This window comes from Vanrija albida (genome assembly GCF_041260175.1).
Source record: "Vanrija albida strain AlHP1 chromosome Unknown contig_5, whole genome shotgun sequence".
Taxonomy (NCBI): Eukaryota; Fungi; Basidiomycota; class Tremellomycetes; order Trichosporonales; family Trichosporonaceae; genus Vanrija; species Vanrija albida.
In genome coordinates, this window is record NW_027191424.1 from 2,307,044 (window position 1) to 2,326,324 (window position 19,281).

Below are 19,281 nucleotides of genomic sequence, written 5' to 3' on the forward strand. Positions count from 1 at the left end.
CTACGCGATGCCTTGGCTCGACATCGAATCTTTCAACATTCATTGCGACGCAATGCCGAAAGTCACGTGGTGCCACGTGGGAATTGGCCCCGCCAGGCGTCGGCGTCGGCGTCGGCGCGTTCGTCACCACCCCGACGCCTTCCCCATCTAGACCATTGCTCCAACCGTCACGGACAGCGCAATATGCCGGGATTGAAAGAGTAAGTTGGGGCGCGTGCGATGCGTGCTGACATGAATCAGGCAGGACCTCTACCTCGACCCGTCCATTAGGGTAAGCCGGCGCGCGGTCGCACAACTGACGTCCAGGACTGGGTCTTGGTCCCCATCACGCTGATCATGGTGAGGACAGCCCCACCGAGGCCCATACTCACACCCCAGGTCCTCGTCGGATTGTTGAGGCACTACGTGACGCAGCTGCTCAACTCGGCGCCCAAGAAGCAGCCCCAGGCGGCGGTGCGCGAGCAGTGAGTGTCGAGTACTTGACGCCTCTAACCCCAGGCGCATGCTCGGTCGCTCGCAGCTCCTCCGCGCGTCATCGCCCCAGTCGCCGCTCCCTCCCGCGCAGTACCGCGCCTTCTCTGCCGCGACCGCCGCGGCGCTTACGTCGGGCGATTACATCAAGCAGAAGACGGCGGCCGAGAAGGAGGTGTCGGTCGGCCCGTTCGACCCGTCCCAGATGGACACGATGATGGACGGCATGAAGAAGCAGGCCGTCATGATGTGAGTCGGGTGCTATGTGCTGGTGATGCTGACGATCAAGGGTGCCCAACATGCTCATCATGCAGTACATCAACGTGTTCTTCTCGGGCTACATCCTCAGTACGTGCGCGCTCGTGGCCACGACTGACTTTCAGTCAAGCTTCCGTTCCCCCTTACTCTTGGTGCCAAGTCGCTCTTTGCGCGTGATCTCGCTATGCCAGACCTCAGCGTGCGCTGGGTATCGTGAGTACACGTTGCACGGGCGGGTTGAACGAGTGCTTACCCCGCAGCGCGCTCTCGTGGTACTTCCTCAACCTGTTCGGTCTCAACGGCGTGTTCAAGCTCATTCTCGGGCAGGACAATGGTGCGTGCAGCCCTGCATCGGCAGTACTGACCTCGCAGCTGCAGCCGACACTCGTGACATGTCGGCCACCGGCATGCTCGCCGGCGCGGGCGGCGGAATGCCGGCCGCGGGCCCGGCCGGCGTGCCCGACCAGGAGCGCGTGTTCAAGTCTGAGGCCGAGAACCTGTCGCTCAGCGACGGCCTGTACCACTGGGTCGGCCACGGCATTGAGGACCGCGTGCTCAAGCGCTTCAACCGGCTGTAGGGGGCGAGCGGGGCGAGCGATCACAATAGACGAGCGCGGCGTGAGATAGCTTCTGCATCGCTTGTGTCGATCCTCCATGCACGATCTGCGGCGTGTCTACTGCATTTATTGTTAGAACGCAGTGCGCACAGGATGCATGCTGCTTGCGTCGTTGTCGAGCCATTGTTCGGTCGATGCAGAAGACTCAGCCACTACTTCAGCCTTGTTGTTCAAATCGGGGCGAGCCCAGCCAGGGTGGAGGCTGTTCCGTCTGTTGCGTCTGTTGACCGGTCTCTTAAAGGCGTCGACAGATCCGTCTCTCATCCTTACCATTCCTCCATTCCCATCTCCGCACACTCACTCTCTCAGTATCTCTCTCCCAACCACTACAACCATGCGTCCAAAGCGCGAGCGTTCCAGCTCACTCACGGCTGCGCCGTCGTCGGCCCTCAGCTCGGCACCCTCATCGCCCCAGAAGGGCGCGCCGAACAACCGCGCGGCGCGCAACAGCTCGCTCGGCGTCCTCAGCCCAGAGCGCACTTCAGCCTCCTCCTCATCGTCGTCGCCGCAGGCCGGCACGCCGACCCCCTTCTCCAGCGCCTACACGCCGTCCCTTCCCCCGTCCACCCACCGCCGCAAGTCCGCCGCCGCGGGGCCGTCGGTGGTCAAGAAGCCCGCGGCGAAGGGCAAGGCGCGCGTCAAGACCGAGCCGACCGACGCGCCCTCTATGCCTGCACCAAAGCGGCGCAAGACGCTACCCGCACGCTCCAGCCCCATGATGGACCTCTCGCCGGCGCCCGACTCACCCGTCTTCAGCCTCCCACCATTGCCCTCATCCGCGCGCAGGCAAGCCAGGCAGCCGTCGCCGGCCTCGAGTCTGACCGATCTCTTCTCGTCGCCCATCAAGCCGCCATTGTCGCGCACCGTGTCGCCCGTCCCGAGGACCAAGCGCGCGCTCACCGAGGACAGTGATAGCGAGGTGGAGGTCTTCAGCTTCTCGCAAGCTATCGACCGAGCCGCGAAGAAGAAGAAGCTCGAGCAGCACCAGTCGCCAGCGGCCCGAGTTGAGGAGCCCGACCTCAAGGAGACAACCCCGCCTCCGTTCCGCCCGACGCGGCTCCCCCCTGGGTGAGTACCCACTGTGGCGTTGCTAACAGGCAGTGTCGACATCGGGGACCCCTGCCTCATCAAGGACAGGACGTGCTACTTTGTCGGGGTGCTGCTCGACTTCCACCCGGCTACGACGCTTGAGGCGCAGAAGAAGCCCAACGGGGACAAGTATGAAGTCGAGGACCAGACGGGGGTCCGCAGGACGGTGGCGCGCAAGTCGATCGTCTTCCAGACCGACCCAATCATCGCCACGGTCAAGGTGAGAGTGCGTGGCGAAGAGCACTGCTGACTGTAGATCGGCCACCTCAAGGAAGTGGCGGTGAAGCGCGTCGCGCCGCCGGACGCTGCTGCGCGCGTGAACATCAAGTTCAAGGACCTCGACCGCGTGCAGCAGCTCGAGAAGATCAGGCCCCACCTTCACGACATCATCAACGAAGACTACCCGCCCGCGCAGTGGCGCATCGACAAGTCGTACGGGCCGTATGCCCACGACTTGAACGGATCAGTCCTGCACGGCGACCTGCCCCACGATGAGGTGACGTACACTGTCGTGCCGTGGCTGCAGAAGTGGGTCGAGCCGCACGACGAGCCAGAGGGCGCGGCGCTGGCGGACGGCGGCGCCGACGGAGACATGGGCGGTGAGGACGGCGACGCGTCCACCGTTGCACGGCGTCGGCCCAGGGGTACGAAGCGGTACAACGCGCTCTCGGCCCGCGACCGCACGACCTTTGTCCACAACGTCCTCCTACCCGAGGCCATCATCCAGCTCTGTATCCGCGCGTACGACCTCACTGGCTCCCCCGGCGACGTGTACGACCAGGCCATGGCCAAGCTCCAGCAGCTCGGCAGCTGCGAAAGGAGCTGGCGTCGCCGTCGCACACAGATCAATCTGGAGCGCCGCAGACAGCGTCAGAACCAGAACCTCCCTTCCGACGACGAGGACGACGACGAGTCGAGGCGGCGCCACTTCTATGACCTCTCCTACACCAACGGTCGTCGCGAGCGCAAGACGGCCATCAGCTACCGCGAGTAGACGTACTCAGTCCATAGCATCCCCCATCATCATCATCTCACGACGCTTCGCTCTCACGACGCCTTGCCTTTACGAGCCTCCGTCTGTCCCCATCCATATGTTCACGAATGTAAGCATTACTGTCCCGCGCCGTCGCCTCCTAGTCTTTCAATCTCGATGCATTTTTCCAGAGCTGCTTTGCACGTTTGACATGCTCACAGCCCCTTTATACCCCCCATGGTGCTAGACACCGAATCTAAGACAATCGGTATCTATCTACCACTCTCGGCGTCTGTCGCGCTTAAGCGCCAACGAAGCTGGCAACGTTGGCCTCGATGACCTGCTTCATCTCGGCCTCAATCTCCTTGGTGAGGACACCACCGCCGAGCTTCTCGAGGAGAGCCTGGTGCTGCGACTTGAGCTCCTCAGTGAACTGCTTCTCCCAGACGGTGATCTTGTCGGCGGGGACCTTGTCAAGGAGACCGTTGACACCGGCGTAGACGAGGGGAGCAATGATCTCGGTGGGCATGGGCGAGTACTGGGGCTGCTTGAGGAGCTCAGTAAGACGGGCACCACGGTTGAGGAGGTAGCGGGTCGAGGCGTCGAGGTCCGAACCGAACTGGGCGAAGGCGGCAACCTCACGGTACTGGGCGAGGTAGAGCTTGAGCGAACCAGCGACCGACTTCATGAGCTTGGTCTGGGCGGCCGAACCGACACGCGAGACCGAGAGACCGACGTTGATAGCGGGGCGGATACCCTTGAAGAAGAGCTCAGCCTCGAGGAAGATCTGGCCGTCGGTAATCGAAATGACGTTGGTGGGAATGTAGGCCGAGACGTCACCACCCTGGGTCTCAATGATGGGGAGGGCAGTGAGCGAGCCAGCGCCGTACTTCTCGTTCATCTTGGCGGCACGCTCAAGGAGACGCGAGTGGAGGTAGAAGACGTCACCGGGGTAAGCCTCACGACCGGGGGGACGACGGAGAAGAAGCGACATCTGACGGTAGGCGACGGCCTGCTTGGAAAGGTCATCGTAGATGATGAGGGCGTGCTTGCCGTTGTCACGGAACCACTCGCCCATGGCGCAGCCCGAGAAGGGAGCGAGGTACTGGAGAGGGGCGGCCTCCGAGGCGGTGGCGGCGACAATGATGGTGTACTTCATGGCGTCGTTCTCCTCGAGGGTCTTGACGAGCTGGGCAACAGTCGAACGCTTCTGGCCAACGGCGACGTAGACACAGTAGAGCTTCTTCTTGTCGTCGTTGCCGTCGTTCCACTTCTTCTGGTTGAGAATGGTGTCGATGGCGACGGCCGACTTGCCGGTCTGACGGTCACCAATGATAAGCTCACGCTGGCCACGGCCAATGGGGACGAGCGAGTCGACCGACTTGAGGCCAGTCTGCATGGGCTCGTGGACCGAGCGACGGGGGAGAATGCCGGGGGCCTTGAGCTGAGCCTTGGAGCGGAGCTTGGCGTCGATGGGGCCCTTGCCGTCAATGGGGTTGCCGAGAGCGTCAACGACACGGCCGAGGAGCTCGGGGCCGACAGGAACGTCGACAATCTCGCCGGTACGCTTGACAGTGTCACCCTCCTTGATCAGACGGTCGTTACCGAAGATGGTAACACCGACGTTGTCGGCCTCGAGGTTAAGAGCCATGCCGCGGATACCCGACGAGAACTCAACCATCTCCTCGGCCTGGACGTTGCGGAGGCCGTAGACACGGGCGATACCGTCACCAATGGCTGGGGGGTTGGTTAGAAACGTGTTGGTGCAAAGAAAAAAAAAACCACTCACTGAGGACACGGCCAGTCTCCTGGACGTCACCGCCGACCGAGGTGCCAGCGATGCGCGACTCGAGGATCGACGAGACCTCCGAGGCGGCTGTTTACATGCAGGAGGATTGGTGGTGGTGACGATGATGATGAATGGTGGTGTTGGGTAGGGGTAGTAACGGAAGGGATTGGCGGCGTGGCAGATAATTGGCCGGTGGGTGGAGGGTCGGATTTGAAGGGTCGGGGTACGTCGGCAATGCGATGGAAGCGTAGAAAACGAACGGGGCACATCCAGGTCAGCTCGTCGAGTCACGTCTAGCGATGCAGAGGTCGCAGGCTACGTACCGGGCTTGGCAGTGGCGTAGGTGCGGGCCGCAGCGAAGCGGGTGCGGGTCTGGGTGGGTGTGAGCAAACGGCAGATGGTTGGGGGGGAGCTTGGCGCCGCGCCGCGCTGGCGATGGACAGCGGCGTGGGTCGGCGTTGCATGCAAGGCGGACAAAGGCTTGCGCGCTCGGCTGCAGAGGCTGGCGGAGGACCACTAAGTGTTGTCGAAGCTCGACGTGCAGAGTCGGATGTGAGATGGTGTTTCTCGCTCCTCTCTGCGCTGTCTTTGCTTTTCGCCCTGCCAGCTGTCCATTGCCGTTGTTGTGCGCGGCGCTCATGCGTGCAGGGGGGTGACTCACGGCCGCGCGGATCGAGTTCCGGAAGGCGGACTGCATTGTGAGCGGTGTTTTAGAGAGTGTGGGGGGGAGAAGGGGGGAGGTAGAGAGTGTCGAAAGGTGAAGAAGAGGTGAAGTGGTTGGTGCTGGGAGGGCGGGCACGAACGGGCGGGGCGGATGCTGGCTCGGGGGGGAAGGGGGGATTGGGGAGCAGGGGACGGCCAGCCAGCCAGCAGTTCAGGACTCAGCGCGCAGTGCGATGAGCTCCGAATGACCACTCGGCGTTATCCAGTGCTCCGATTCTGACCAACGGCATTATCGGCGTGTGGCACCCCTCGTCATCCGCCCTGGGCTGGGTGGTGGCAGTTGGTTTTGGGTAACGGGATGCATGATGGATACATTGCAGTGCAGGATGACTGCATAAGCGGTGTGTACGATGGTGAGGGCATCAGCGTCCAGCGTTGTGTTGTCAAAGGAGGCCCATACATACATTATGGAGGGCGCGACGGGCGCTGTGCTGGGCGGGTGCCGCGACGCGTGTACACACGGCACAGTTCTGTGCAGATCGCAGCGCGCAGCAAACGGCAGACAAAGCGACAGCACTCGGCTCTATGCTCTGCACACTTGATGGACCAGCATCAGTGGGCTAGCAGAACAGGCCGGTGGGACACGACATCCTCGCACTACACACTGCCGCTCTCCTCTCTGCCCGCCTCGTGGCACTCCTTTCGGCCTCATCGGGACCGTGGCACGTCTCCGCCAGGCGATTGGCCTGCACAGGCATGATGTCTCAGCTGGCGGCCGCCAAAGTCAGACAGGCGCGTCGTGGCGAGGCGCGAAGACCTGGGTGACTGTTGGGCGCCGAGCACCCTACGCCGCCGAGATAGAACAGCCCAGCCCAGCCCAGCACACAAGCAGCACACAAACTAATTCATAATCTTCACAACTGTACGGAGCGGAACGAGCCTGCGCACACACAGACCACGGCAGCATGGTGACCACCGGGAGCGTGCGAGTCAGATTGCCCCTGTCACTCTCCCCGAGAAGGGAAGGGTGTGCGCTTTGGGAAGTCCACGAGGGCTATGCGCACACCAGCATGTCCGGTAGTTGACACCAGACGCTCGGGGGTGGGTGGGATGGGTGGGGGGAGGGGGGGGGGGTGAGGGGGGAGGAAGGAGGGTGAGTGAGGAGGAAGGCAGCGCCGGCTGCCTGCCTGCCTGCAAGTCAATGCCTCAATGGTCAGGGCCTCCATTTGCCCAGCGACACTCTCGGGCCTGCACACTGTCGCGCCTCGTCGTCCTGCCGAGCACCACGGCCACCATGACCGCGCCCCGCCCGGCGCTCTCGAGCCGGCAGTTACGCCCAAACCCAGTTCATGAGCTATGTCTGGGGAGTCAGCGGCTTAAACAGAACGGAGACAGCCGCGACGAGGCCTGGGGCCGAGCGCCGTGGGTTAGGACTCACAAGTACAACCAAAGCGTGTGCGTGGAGGAGCGATGATGAAAGACGACGCAAAAGACGGTCGTTAAGTACCCACAGTTTCGGTGCTCGCCCATCCGCACCACGGGACCATTTGCCGCAACTTCAACTCAACATTTTGGTCCCGCCTCCACCGCCCGCCCGCTCAGTGCCGAAGTCGTCGTCTGAAAGTCGGAAATCGAAGTTCAAGCAGCAACAACCACCATGTCCCGGCCAGCACTTTCACGAGGTAAGCCTCCCCTCGGAGCGCTACTAACACGCAGCCCTCGGCGCCGCGCGCAGCCTCGCGACGGCCGCGCCCGCGTCCTCCTCCACGACGCCCTTGAGCGCCCTCCCCCCCTCCTCCCCGCTACCCCCGCCCAGCTCCCCTCCTCAACCCCGGCCGCGCTCGCGCTCCTCCGCCAGACGGCGACGGCCTCCTCCGGCATCTACCTCCGCGCGCGCCTCCACGCGCGCACGTACCTCCTGCACCCGCGCGACGTGCTCACCGTGCCGACGCTCAAGCCGCTCCAGGCGCCGGGGACGACGCTGGCGCTCACGCGCATCCTCGAGGTCGGGAGCAGGGAGTACGCCATCAAGGCGCCGGCCGCGGACGGGCGTGAGGCCCGCAAGAGCATGCCCAAGGGCAAGGTCGAGCTCGACACCCTCCCGCCTTGGGTCGCGAGCTGCGAGCTCACCGTCCTCGAGCACACGAAGAGCCCGCTCACGCACACGCTGCTCAAGAAGCGCAGGAAGGGATACCGCAAGACCCTGCAGAATAAGCAGGGCTGGACACGGCTCCGCGTCGGAGACATCATCCTCGGCGACGGCGTGCCGCCTGCCGAGTCGGCTTAGATAGCGCACTGCATATGTACGGTTGCATGGTGGCGGCGGCGCGGCGACGAGGCGTGTTGGATCTCTGGGGCTGACGACCCGCTGCTAACGACATAACTGACGCCACTCCCCACGCCGCCCCGACCATCGCAACACGCATACATCACTGTACATGGAACGCTGACCAGAACTCGCCCCGCCTCGCCTCTATCCCAACACACGCCTATCCCGACGCACGCCCGTGGGTGCGCTTGGCATTCCCGGCCGGCGTCGTGTTCACCTTTGTGGCAAACCGCAAAGAGCACACCGTCTCGCCCAGGTGCGCGTTAAGCGGCGACAGGTTGCAGAACATGAGGGTCTTGCTCGAGCCTGTGTGGGTTAGAAACGCCCTCGTCACCGCACCCACCAGACAGACTCGTCTGCAGCAGCCGCGTGAGCGTCGAGTTGCGGTACGGCACATGGCCGCCCTGCTGCCCCTGCCCCAGTGCGCCGATAACGTCCGCAAGCGCAGAAAGCGACTTGTTGATGTTGATCGTCTCCTTTAACCTGTCCTTGTTCGCGCCCGCACCAGACGACGCGAGTCGCTCACTACCCGCAAGATCGACTGTGTAGGTTAGTTTTGCTCTGACGACACACACCTACCAAGGTTCAAGATGCCAGAGCACTCCTCGCCCGTTAATGGGTTGGACCCCTTCACCTTGAGGCTGAACACCGAGTGCGAACGAGACGAGCGCTCGTTCATAAGCGTCGCCGCCACAGCGCGACGCGAGCGGGCACGCTCCAGCAGGATGGACACCTGACGGGCATTGCTCAGTGGCACTGCAAAGTCAGCCAGGTGCCCAGACCCCCGCCGCATCGCTCCACTTACAGCTCACGACATCCGTCACAGTCATGACATTGTCCTTGTCAATCTTGATCTCGTGCTTCTTGGAGTCAAACTGTCCGCTGCCAAGGAGGTCGTTGATCTGGAGCGGGTGAGCATGAACCTTCGTGTAAGAGCACCCAACTCACCACCTCGTTGTACACCTCAAGGAATGTACCCTCCATCTGGTACTTCCACCCGCGGTCCTTGAGCTGGCTGCTGACCGCAAAGATCATGTCGATTGCGCGGGGGATCATACCGGCGTTGTCACCCTCACCACCTTCCATCGTCCACGACTTGCCCGAGCCAGTCTGGCCATAGGCGAAGATGCAGACCTGCGGTCAGTCGCGGCACGGCGCAGCAAACCCACATTGTACCCGTCAAGAACACTCTGCGCAAGCATCATAATCTCCTCAAACACCTCCTTCTGCCCGTCCTTGGGCTGGAAGACCTGGTCAAACTGGAAGGTCAAGACCTGCTCGCGCTCCTTGCCAGTGGCCGACTCTGACCGAGTCGTGACCGTGAGGTGCGACTGGCCCGTCTCCTGCGCCTGGCGTTCATCGCCATAGGCAATCTGAGCCAAGCCGTCGGGAGCATTCTGCTCGTGCGCTGAGATAGGTCAGAAACGATACGAGCGTTGACCTACGCAGCGCAGGGCGGACACGCGCAAAGACACGAATGTTGCCCTTGAGCTCCTGCACCTGGTTGTGCAGCTTGCGGCGGATCGTCTCGGCGTTGCGAAGCTCCTCTTCCACTGCCGCCACTTTGCGGTCACATTCCGCCTGAGCTTCGAGGATGCGCTGGGCAGCCTCATCCTCCACCTGGAGGGCCTTCTGACGGGCGACCTCTAACTCTGCCTTCATGGCAGACACGGCCAGAGCGCCACGCTCCACCTCGTCCTGCAGCGCCGAGTTGCGGGCTTGGCTGGCCGTAAGCTGAGCCGAGAGGGTCATGTGCTTGGCCTCTTCCTCGGCCTGCTTTTGCTGCAAGGTCAGCGATGCATCCCCGATTCAGCAGACCTACCCGCAGTGTCCGCAGAGCGTCACGCTCGCGGGTGAGGTCATCACGGCTGATCTGCATTTCGGCTTCAAGGTCACGGTTGGTCCTTTCCTTGTTCCCCAGCTGGCGCTGAAGGTCGGCCGTCTCCCGCGCGTGCGTGGCTCGCAGCGAGGCGAGCTCCTCGGAAGCCTCTAACAGCTTCTTCCTGGTATCGCGCTCGTTGTGCTGGGCGTCGGCAAGCATGGTGAGTGTGCTTGACTGGGTCGCCTCAAGGGAATTGACTGCGAGGTTAGCAGAGCGATAGGCATGACCACCAACTTCTTAATCTCCTGTTGAGCGAGTGTCAGCTAGTCTTGGGATGCTGGCGCTTTGACCCACTCTGCTTCCATGAGGTCGTTGACCGTTTCGAGAGTAACGTGGTCATGGGCCTAGGGACGTTAGACGGGGCTCTTCTGACGCCAAACGAACCTTTGTCTGCCTCGAGGCAGCGCCAGCGCCAACCGGCCGCCGCCCAGGAGCGAGGCGGCTCGGTCCAGCGGCGCTGATCGGGCGCCTTGTCCCTGGCGCCGGTGGCTTGGTCGAGCGCGCAGTCGCAGCTGACGACGCGGACGACGATGTCGAGCTGCTGACGCTCGCGGGGCGGGCGGCCAGCGCACTGCTCCTTGTCGGGGCGGTGACGGTCGATCGGGTGGAGGCGCGGGTTTCGGGTCTGGCGATGGGCGGGCGCGCCTTGGGAGCAGGCGCGAAGCTCGTGGCGCCGCGCTGGGGGGCCTTGACGTCGGACACGCCGGCGGATGGGCCAGAGACGACGCGCTTGGCGGGCGGTGCGATGGGCGACGACAGGTACTTGCGCTTGTCGCCGGCCGCGGCCGACTTGCCCAGCGCGCTTAAACCCTTGGTCGGGGTCTGCAGTCTCGGCAGCCGTGTCGGCGGGGGCTGAGTTGTTAGCCATGGGTGCTGAGCTGACGTACACCCACAATGTTCTCCTGCCCTTCAGACATGATGTTGGGATGTGGTGTAATAGTCAGCCAACGCTGATGGCCAAGTGTTGTTGCTTTGTTGACATTGCCTGGGTCAGCCGCGAATGTCCGCCTGGCTGGCTGGGTGTGTTTGGGCCGCCTGGCCAAAGTAAAAGCATCCGCGTCGAGGCTGTAGCCACGTGTGACCACGTGTCAAACTAATGTCGTGTCAATATGCGCTATTAACCCTTATCTAGCCTGCGTCATTATCATTCCCGACTTGCAGGCTTTGGCGATTGAGTCGGTCGGTCGGCGCAAAGGACTCAGCCGGAACAGCCAGGCAGAGCCAGCGAGCGACTCGCCCAGCCGCCAGCCAATGGAGCGAGCAAACCTCCATCGCGCCTCCTCCCACATCATTCATATCCCTCGGCGTCGCCTCTTGGTCTCTTCTGTCCTCGTTGAACCAGAGGGTATCATTCCCCACTCTCTAGCCATGCTTCGCCGCATTTCTGCAATCTCCCGCCCGTCCGTGGCTCAGCTTGCCCGTCCTCAGGCTCGCGCCTTCTCAAAGTCGGCTGCCCAGGCCGTCTCGGCCTCCAACATCCTCTTCGAGCTCGACTCGAAGAAGGTCGGCCATGAGATCCGCAAGCGCGGCCTCACCAACGCCGTCACCAGCCCCCGCGATGGCAGCATGGACCGTGTGAGTAGTATAGTCACCCCCGCATCGGCTCCGTTCCCCGGCGACTACCCCGCACACCCCGTGGCCTCACACGCGCTTATAGCTGACACTTGGCCCCACAGGACACCATTATCCGCCTCCTCTACTCTCTCGGCTCGCGCCAGGAGGTCGAGCGCTACCTGCGCATCTTCACCCAGTCGTCCAAGAACGCCAACGCTTCGGGTGTCCTCCCCGAGGCCAAGTTTGCCGTTCTCAAGTAGGTCGTGTGCCCCCGCCGCCCCCGCCAGTCTGGGCCCCAGCTGACGCTATTGCAGGATTGGCGGTGCCATTCTGACCAACGAGCTTGACGACCTCGCCCTCTCGCTCTCGTTCCTCAACCGTCTCGGCCTCTACCCCGTCGTCCTCCACGGCGCTGGTCCCCAGCTGTAAGTCGTGGCACGGCCGTGCCAGAGGCGTCGGGCTAATATCGCAGCAACGAGATCCTCGAGTCTGAGGGCGTCGTTCCCGACTACGAGGATGGCATTCGCATCACCGACGCCAAGACGCTCCAGATCGCTCGTGTACGTCTTTCGCCATGGCTGCGTACCACCCCTTGCTGACCGTTCCCAGCGTGTCTTCCTCCAGGAGAACCTCAAGCTCACTGCTGCGCTTGAGCGCCTTGGCACACGCGCCCGCCCCATCCCCACTGGTGTCTTCCATGCCGACTACCTTGACCGCGAGAAGTACGGCCTCGTCGGCAAGATCCACCGTGTCGACAAGGCGCCCATCGAGGCCGCTATCCGCGCTGGCTGCCTGCCCATCCTCACCTCGCTTGCCGAGACTGCCGATGGTCAGATGCTCAACGTCAACGCCGACGTTGCCGCCGGCGAGCTCGCCAAGGTCCTCGAGCCCATGAAGATTGTCTACCTCAACGAGAAGGGCGGTCTCTTCCACGGTGTCACTGGCAAGAAGCTTTCGGCCATCAACCTCGACGAGGAGTACGACGGCCTCATGAAGGAGTCCTGGGTCAAGTTTGGCACCAAGCTCAAGCTCCGTGAGATCAAGGAGCTCCTCGACACGCTCCCCCGCACCTCGTCGGTCGCCATCATCTCGACCAACATGCTCCAGAAGGAGCTGTTCACCGACGCCGGAGCCGGTACTCTCATCCGCCGCGGCTACAAGCTTTACAAGAAGCCCGCCGAGGAGGCCGTCGGCTCGACCCAGCTCCGCCAGGCCTTCACCGAGCGTGACCCCGAGGTCATCTCGGGCCGCAAGTCGGTTGCCGAGATCTTCTCCGAGATGAAGAACACGCCCACCACCATCTACGGTGACGAGCCCTTCGACGTTGTTGCTGTTGTCCAGCACCCCGAGGGCGAGACCCCGGTCATGACCCACTTCCTCCCCTCGCGCAACGGTGTCCTCAACAAGACTGTTGACAACGTCTTCGACTCGATCAAGAAGGACCACAAGCGTCTCTTCTGGACCGCCCAGGCCGACGACGAGAACCGCGCTTGGCACTTTGAGCGCGCCGACGGCAGCTTCACCCGCGCTGGCCGCAGCCTCTTCTGGTACGGTGTCCCCGACGTCAAGCAGGTTGAGAAGATTATCGAGGGGTTTGAGGCTACTGGCCGCATCGACCGTGTCTTCCTCCCCGTCGGCCCCAGCACTCCTCCCCACAGACTCGCTGGCTCGGCTCCTGCCGGCGCCCGCGCCTTCTCGACCTCTGCTCGCCCCACTGTCGGCGCCACCAACGCCCAGTCGTCTGGCCGCCGTGGCTACGCCACCGAGGTGCCCCGCAAGCGTGTCGCCCTGATCGGCGCTCGCGGCTACACTGGCCAGAACCTCGTGTCGCTCATCAACAGCCACCCCCACCTGGACCTTACCCACGTCTCGTCGCGTGAGCTCGCCGGCCTTCCCCTCAAGGACTACACCAAGTCGGATGTGCACTACTCGAACCTGTCTGCCGAGGACGTCGGCAAGATGGCCGAGAACAACGAGGTCGACGCCTGGGTCATGGCGCTCCCCAACGGTGTCTGCAAGCCCTTTGTCGACGCCATTGACAAGGCTGCCAAGAAGGGCGGCAAGAGCGTGATTGTCGACCTGAGCGCCGACTACCGCTTCGAGAACGACTGGACCTACGGCCTTCCGGGTGAGAGTGCACGCGCATGAGCGGCGCGGGAGGATTGGAGTAGCTAGTAGCTGCTACTCCACAGCCCCGTGCCCGTGATATGCTAGATAATCAGGAGATGTGAAGCTAAATGAACTTAGAGCTGTACGGCCGCGAGGAGGCCAAGACGTCGTCGCGTATCTCGAACCCGGGCTGCTACGCGACCAACACGCAGATGCTGCTTGCCCCGCTCCTGCCCTACATTGACCAGACGCAGGCGCCAACAATCTTTGGCGTGTCTGGGTTCTCTGGCGCGGGCACCAAGAGCGGCGAGAAGGACGCCGAGGGCCGTCCCAAGACTGTCCCCAAGATCGTACGTCCCCCCTTCCCAACCCCACTAACGCCCAGTCGGCCGAGGACCTCAAGGGCGGCGTGCGCCCGTACGCGCTCACGGACCACATCCACGAGCGCGAGAGCGCGACGCACCTGCGCCAGCTGCTCCCCCAGCCGTCCGACTTCTCCCTCTCCTTCATCCCCAACGTGGCGCCCTGGTTCTCGGGCATCATCAGCGTGCTCAACGCGCCGCTCGCCCAGTCGATGCGCGCGTCCGACGTCGTCGAGCTCTACGAGCAAAAGTACAAGGGCGAGCCCCTCGTCCAGATCCTCAAGACGGTGCCCGACGTCACCGAGGTCGAGGGCCGCCACGGCTGGCGCGTCGGCGGCGTGCAGGTCCACTCGTCTGGCAAGCGCGTCGTCGTCGTCGGCGCCCTCGACAACCTCCTCAAGGGCGCAGCGACACAGTGCCTCCAGAACCTCAACCTCGCCCTCGGCTACGACGAGCTCGACGGCGTGCCCAAGGACCGCTTGTGAGCTGCCTCGTTTGTAGCACGTCATGTATTGCATGGGTCGGTGCGGCGCGGCGCGCAGCGACGAGTGGGTGTGGCGAGCGACGAGCGGGTGTGGCGTGTGTTGAGGCGCGGCGCGCAGCCACCTCGATGCGACACCGAAGGCTATTACTACCAGGCTCTCCGTTGTGTGCATATGATACATGGACTCAAGGTGTATGCTGTACAGGCGTTCCTCCTCCGTGCTCCACACTGGTCCCCCCTACGCCCCCTTGCGCAGCTTGTCAACCAGCCGGAGGAAATTCGTCTCGACCACCAGCATAAACGACAGCGGCGACATGTGCCAGTAGCCCACGGCCCCGCGCCCGTCGAGCACCTTGTGCTTGAGGAGCGGGTCGTGCTCGGGCGCCGCCTTGAGCAGGATGAGGCGGTTGTCCTTGCCGACCTGGGCCAGGAACTGGGCCTCGCTGAGGCGCGTCCTGTGGCGTCAGCACTCATCGCCACTCCCCTCCCCCTCCCCACCCCCCGCCACTCACATCCCCGCACACTCGCCCAGCAGGAGCAGCCGGCGCACCAGCTGCCCCTCGGTCGGCGAGTACACCCTGCACCCGGCCATAAACTTTGACGTGCAGGCCGCGCGCAGCGCCGCCTCGTCCCAGTGCCGGTGCCGCGTGCCCCGCGGGTCGAGCAGGTCCTCGTACGCCTTGAGCAACTCGCCGAGGCGGCGCGAGCCGGCCATCTGCGCGCGTCTCGCCGCGAGCAGCGGCTTCTTGACGCTCGGCTCGGCGCCCATCAGCCACGTCACGGTCGGCCAGTAGTTCTTGAGCGTGACGGTGGGTGAGAACCACTTGAGGGCGATGGGGCCGGCGGGCTGCGTCTTGGCCGTCTTGTTCTGGTGGTGCCGAGAGCGCTTCGGTTCAGGGCTGGTGGTGAACCGCTTGTGCGTGGGCTGGCGCGGGGTGTTCTTCTGTGAAGTCTGTGGCGTGCGCTTTGGCTTGGTAGGCACACTGTCCTCGCTGTCGTCGTCGTCGCTGTCGTGCGAACTCGAGGACGCGCTGCTCGACACGGTGTAGATCGAGATCGTATCAGCCACTGGCCCCGGTGCTGGCCCGCCACTGCTGCGCTTGATCTCGAGCGGCGCGGACCACCTGGGCCGCGGAAGCGGGGGCGGCTCGTCGCTCGACGACGACGAACTACTCGCGCTAGACGTAGAGGGCGAGCGCACGCGCTTGCTCTGCCCCACCGGCGTTGGTGAAGGAGGGTCGAAATCGGGCTCGTCAATGTACTGGTAGGAATCGAACTTGAGCGGGGCCTGTCCGGCGCTGTACCCACCCCGCATGGGCTTAGATGGCAAGGGTGTGTTCCTGGGACGTGTTGATGGCGAAGGGGGGTTGAGCTGACGTTCCAAGTCCGAGTCGATCTCAAGTGCCATCGGTCGCTTGGGACGGGGCATGGTCGCCTTCTCTTGCCCGCGCGATGCCGGCGCCCTCGCCGAGGCCAGGTGCACGCGCTTCTTCTCAGGACGGGTCACGGGGGTCGGAGGGTCCATGTCAAGCTCTTCAATGTCAGGCTTGGTGTCGGGCGCGACGGCCCACCGGGGCCGCTGGGCTGGGGCCGGCCCACCCTCCTCCGCCGACGACGTGCTCGCGCTTGAGGTTGAAGGCGAACGGGCGCGCTTCCGGGACCCTGAGGCGGATCGGCGCAGCTGATCATCCACATACGACAGCGACTTTGCGAACGCCCTCTTGGATGGGTGGTCCATCGTCGGCGTGGACGCTGGGGCTGGCGAAGACGAGGGCGAGGGCTCGCGCTTCGGCGGCGTTGGGGTGGGGTGTAACTCGTCTTCCTCGCCCTCTGACGAGGACTGCCCCCACGAAGCTGGGGGAAGAGTGAGTGGCGAGCGCGAAGGCGACGGGGAGGGTGACGACTCGGAGCCTGGTGGCGGCGAGTCCGACTCCGAGTCCTCGACGAGCTCCGGCGACGAGTCCCGCACGCGGGCGCGGCGGGCGGCAAGCTGCTGGAGACGCGGGTTGGTGCCGCTCCTGCCAGGCGGTTCAACGGTCGGCGCCCGCGGCGGGGGCAGGACCGCGGGCGTGTCCCCGTGCACGAGGTCGAGCAGGATAAAATAGTACGGGTGTACCTTGAGGAAGACCTCTGGGCGTGAGCGGGTCGTGAGGTGAACCACTCACTCATGGACTTGGGCACATCGCGGGCCGTCTTCCAGCTGCGCTCGGCGCCTTCCTTCTCAAAGTAGTTTTTGCCCGTGCCATCTGGTTTCATCTGCCGCTTGAGGCTGCCGTGTCAGCCTGCACCGTCGGTCACCCACCTCGCGACGAGAGTGCGGATCGGGTTGGACACGGCGCTCGTCCACTTGGGCGTGGGCTTCCACACCGGTCCGTCGGGGCCGGTGCCCTCCCTCGTGACGAGCTTGGAGCGGTGCGCGGCCTTCATCCACATCTCGTTGCGCAGAAGCTCGAGGCAGAGGTCGCGCTCGGCCTTCCACTTGTGCGCGAGGCGCGTGCTGCCCCGGGCTGGGGGGAAGAAGTGCTGCCGGTAGCGCGGGCTGTCGCGTATGGCTTCGAGCGCGCGGACTTTGTCGCCGGGCTTCCAGCTGGGTGTGTGAGTGGTGCTACAGTGGGTGGCGGGGGGAGTTCTTACACGTATGTGACGCTGTTACTCATCTTCCAGATGTCCATGGTGGAGTGGGAGGTGGGTGGTGGGTGATAGGTGATGGGCGGTGGGTGGTGGGCGAGCGTGAGTGTGAGTTGGAGCAAGACGTGGCTTGGGGGCGGGCGGATCGACAAGAGGGGGCGCCTTGTATGGGTTCAGTGCGACTGGCGGTGCACACATCTGTATGTGGCACATTTCTACGCCCTGCGCAGCACACAGCGACAGGCGCGGCCCTGTCGAGGCCACCATCGACGACCGCCACAACCAGCTTGGAGCCCCACACCCACCACGCGACTCGACACGCGCCACCTTGCTCTGCACCTTCTCTCCCACCTTACGACCACCTTTACGATCGTGTCAAACTAGTCAGGTGATCGAGTCTATCGCAATGCAACGGGCAACGGGAAGAGGAGCCGAGTAAACAGGCCACACGACGGGGTGTCACTGTTTCATGTTGAAATGCATGGTCAACGGGCTTCCCCCTCTAGTCTGCAACGTGTTTACGTGTTGCACGAGGGGAAGGGCCGCGACTTGTGCCGTCGGTCGGGGCGAGCGTGCGCAAACGCGAGCGCGTCTGCGCTTGATGTGCGGAACGCGTCGCCGTGTGTACGACGACGGCTCTTTGGAAGAGAAAGAATGAGGCGGGACTGTCCCAGTAATAAAGAGGCTCTGATACACGAGGAGAAGCGGTCCATTGGATGGCAGAATGTATGTGCGACGCAGTGTTTGGAGCACGCGTCGTACGCTGGTCAAACGGCTGTAAGCTTGGTCTATCGGCATGTTTGGGCCGTGGAATGGTTGCGCGACGAAACGCGCCATTCATTCATCCATCGCAGCGAGAGCGAGCGTGTCGTCGTCGCCGTTGCAATTGCTGATGGCTGCCACCTAACCTCCGCCGTCAAAGCCGACGAAAGGTCGCCGCGCTCGTAGGTTTTTGGCTCGAGGGCCTAGGGTGAGTGACGGCCCTGCACTTGCACTCTCTCACACACTGACGAGATTGCATGCCGTTGTTGATGGGATTACACGTCGTCCCTGGTGTCGCCCAGGATGTCAGTTGCCGGCATGCATGCAGCGAGACGGGGGGCATCAGAGCCGAGGAACGACGAGGGTTGGGTCCTGGTCGAGTTCAGGGTCGAGGGGGGTGTGACTGTGCCTCATGTTTATTTCCTTGTTGCCTCTTGTTGCCATGGACCATGAGGAGCCCGCGGGCTGCTCGTGCCGCCGCTCGCATGCTGCGTCTCTGCGTCGCTCTCGTTGACCCAGAACCGACCTGAAGAGCAATCCTCCGGGCCGAAAGCTTGTTACCCCGTTTCGACAAACACATTCATGTGCTGCTGCTGCTGCTACTGCGGAGGGAGGCGGCGGGGGCTGAGCTGAGGAGGCGGCGGCTGGCGGGGGGAGGCGGCGGGGCTTTGACTTGCTCGGTCGCCGCGGTTGTCGCTGCGGTCGTCGTCTGTGAATGCAACTGGTGCTTGTCGTCTGCCTTGCTTGGTTGCAGCTGATCAGGGTCGCCCAGCTTTTGCACCGTGAAGTCTCAAAGAGGCGCGGATCGATAATCGTCACGACCAAGTCGCCGCCGCCAGTCATCGTCGTTCGTTGGAGCCACCCACCCACCCACATCCACGACCGACTGACACAATGTCTCAGACTGGACCTTCAAACTTGCAAACACTCCGTCCTCCTCATCGCCACCACCACCACTGCTTGTGACTCGACTCCTCCTTCCTTTGACGACCTTTACGAACACCGACTGCCTCACGCGCACGCACCCACGCGACCCCTGCACGCGCGCACCACCCACGCTCGCTCGCTTGACCAAAAGAGCATCCACAACCGCCCAGCCCCCCCGCCGCCGCCGCCTCCGCCGAACGCCTCCAACGCCTCCGCCGCCGCCCAAGCCACCGTCGCGACCGAGTCCACCACTTTGAGCCTCGTCGCCTCGACACCCCGTTTCTGCAACCTGCCCTTGCGGCGTGGGTCAGTGGCCGTGCGCCAGGCCGAGGTACATCAGTACCCTCGTTTCCGCCTTAACCGGCATCTCGACACGTCTTTGGG

The 19,281-nt window shown here is 63.5% G+C and overlaps 8 protein-coding genes across 8 annotated transcripts; 4 read left to right on the top strand and 4 right to left on the bottom strand.

Annotated features, from left to right (window-relative positions):
* Positions 1 to 183: 183 nt before the first annotated feature.
* On the top strand, positions 184 to 1,307 carry Q8F55_007050 (uncharacterized protein; the record flags this gene model as incomplete). Its single annotated transcript, XM_069355490.1, has 9 exons — positions 184 to 200; positions 241 to 271; positions 307 to 339; positions 379 to 464; positions 499 to 720; positions 761 to 819; positions 855 to 942; positions 990 to 1,063; positions 1,102 to 1,307. The coding sequence occupies 9 exons, from the start codon at positions 184 to 186 to the stop codon at positions 1,305 to 1,307; spliced, it is 816 nt and encodes a 271-aa protein (XP_069207561.1).
* Positions 1,308 to 1,680: 373 nt separating this feature from the next.
* On the top strand, positions 1,681 to 3,429 carry Q8F55_007051 (uncharacterized protein; the record flags this gene model as incomplete). The annotated part of the gene is made up of 3 exons (XM_069355491.1): positions 1,681 to 2,414; positions 2,448 to 2,655; positions 2,692 to 3,429. The coding sequence occupies 3 exons, from the start codon at positions 1,681 to 1,683 to the stop codon at positions 3,427 to 3,429; spliced, it is 1,680 nt and encodes a 559-aa protein (XP_069207562.1).
* Positions 3,430 to 3,709: 280 nt separating this feature from the next.
* On the bottom strand, positions 3,710 to 5,894 carry ATP1 (Alpha subunit of the F1 sector of mitochondrial F1F0 ATP synthase; the record flags this gene model as incomplete). The annotated part of the gene is made up of 4 exons (XM_069355492.1): positions 3,710 to 5,145; positions 5,198 to 5,284; positions 5,521 to 5,569; positions 5,859 to 5,894. 4 exons carry the CDS (start codon positions 5,892 to 5,894, stop codon positions 3,710 to 3,712), a joined length of 1,608 nt encoding a protein of 535 aa, XP_069207563.1.
* A 1,623-nt stretch (positions 5,895 to 7,517) lies between these two features.
* Q8F55_007053 (mitochondrial 54S ribosomal protein bL21m) lies at positions 7,518 to 8,147 on the top strand (the record flags this gene model as incomplete). The annotated part of the gene is made up of 1 exon (XM_069355493.1): positions 7,518 to 8,147. One exon carries the CDS (start codon positions 7,518 to 7,520, stop codon positions 8,145 to 8,147), a length of 630 nt encoding a protein of 209 aa, XP_069207564.1.
* Positions 8,148 to 8,349: 202 nt separating this feature from the next.
* Positions 8,350 to 10,230, bottom strand: KAR3 (kinesin-like nuclear fusion protein; the record flags this gene model as incomplete). Its single annotated transcript, XM_069355494.1, has 8 exons — positions 8,350 to 8,495; positions 8,533 to 8,730; positions 8,769 to 8,945; positions 8,995 to 9,091; positions 9,138 to 9,323; positions 9,359 to 9,597; positions 9,635 to 9,971; positions 10,012 to 10,230. The coding sequence occupies 8 exons, from the start codon at positions 10,228 to 10,230 to the stop codon at positions 8,350 to 8,352; spliced, it is 1,599 nt and encodes a 532-aa protein (XP_069207565.1).
* Positions 10,231 to 10,334: 104 nt separating this feature from the next.
* Q8F55_007055 (uncharacterized protein) lies at positions 10,335 to 10,988 on the bottom strand (the record flags this gene model as incomplete). Its single annotated transcript, XM_069355495.1, has 3 exons — positions 10,335 to 10,415; positions 10,456 to 10,923; positions 10,965 to 10,988. 3 exons carry the CDS (start codon positions 10,986 to 10,988, stop codon positions 10,335 to 10,337), a joined length of 573 nt encoding a protein of 190 aa, XP_069207566.1.
* A 451-nt stretch (positions 10,989 to 11,439) lies between these two features.
* On the top strand, positions 11,440 to 14,581 carry Q8F55_007056 (uncharacterized protein; the record flags this gene model as incomplete). Its single annotated transcript, XM_069355496.1, has 7 exons — positions 11,440 to 11,646; positions 11,748 to 11,881; positions 11,940 to 12,050; positions 12,098 to 12,185; positions 12,235 to 13,753; positions 13,873 to 14,084; positions 14,120 to 14,581. The coding sequence occupies 7 exons, from the start codon at positions 11,440 to 11,442 to the stop codon at positions 14,579 to 14,581; spliced, it is 2,733 nt and encodes a 910-aa protein (XP_069207567.1).
* A 237-nt stretch (positions 14,582 to 14,818) lies between these two features.
* Positions 14,819 to 17,252, bottom strand: Q8F55_007057 (uncharacterized protein; the record flags this gene model as incomplete). Its single annotated transcript, XM_069355497.1, has 5 exons — positions 14,819 to 15,035; positions 15,093 to 16,710; positions 16,746 to 16,849; positions 16,883 to 17,167; positions 17,215 to 17,252. 5 exons carry the CDS (start codon positions 17,250 to 17,252, stop codon positions 14,819 to 14,821), a joined length of 2,262 nt encoding a protein of 753 aa, XP_069207568.1.
* Between the last annotated feature and the right edge of the window lie 2,029 nt (positions 17,253 to 19,281).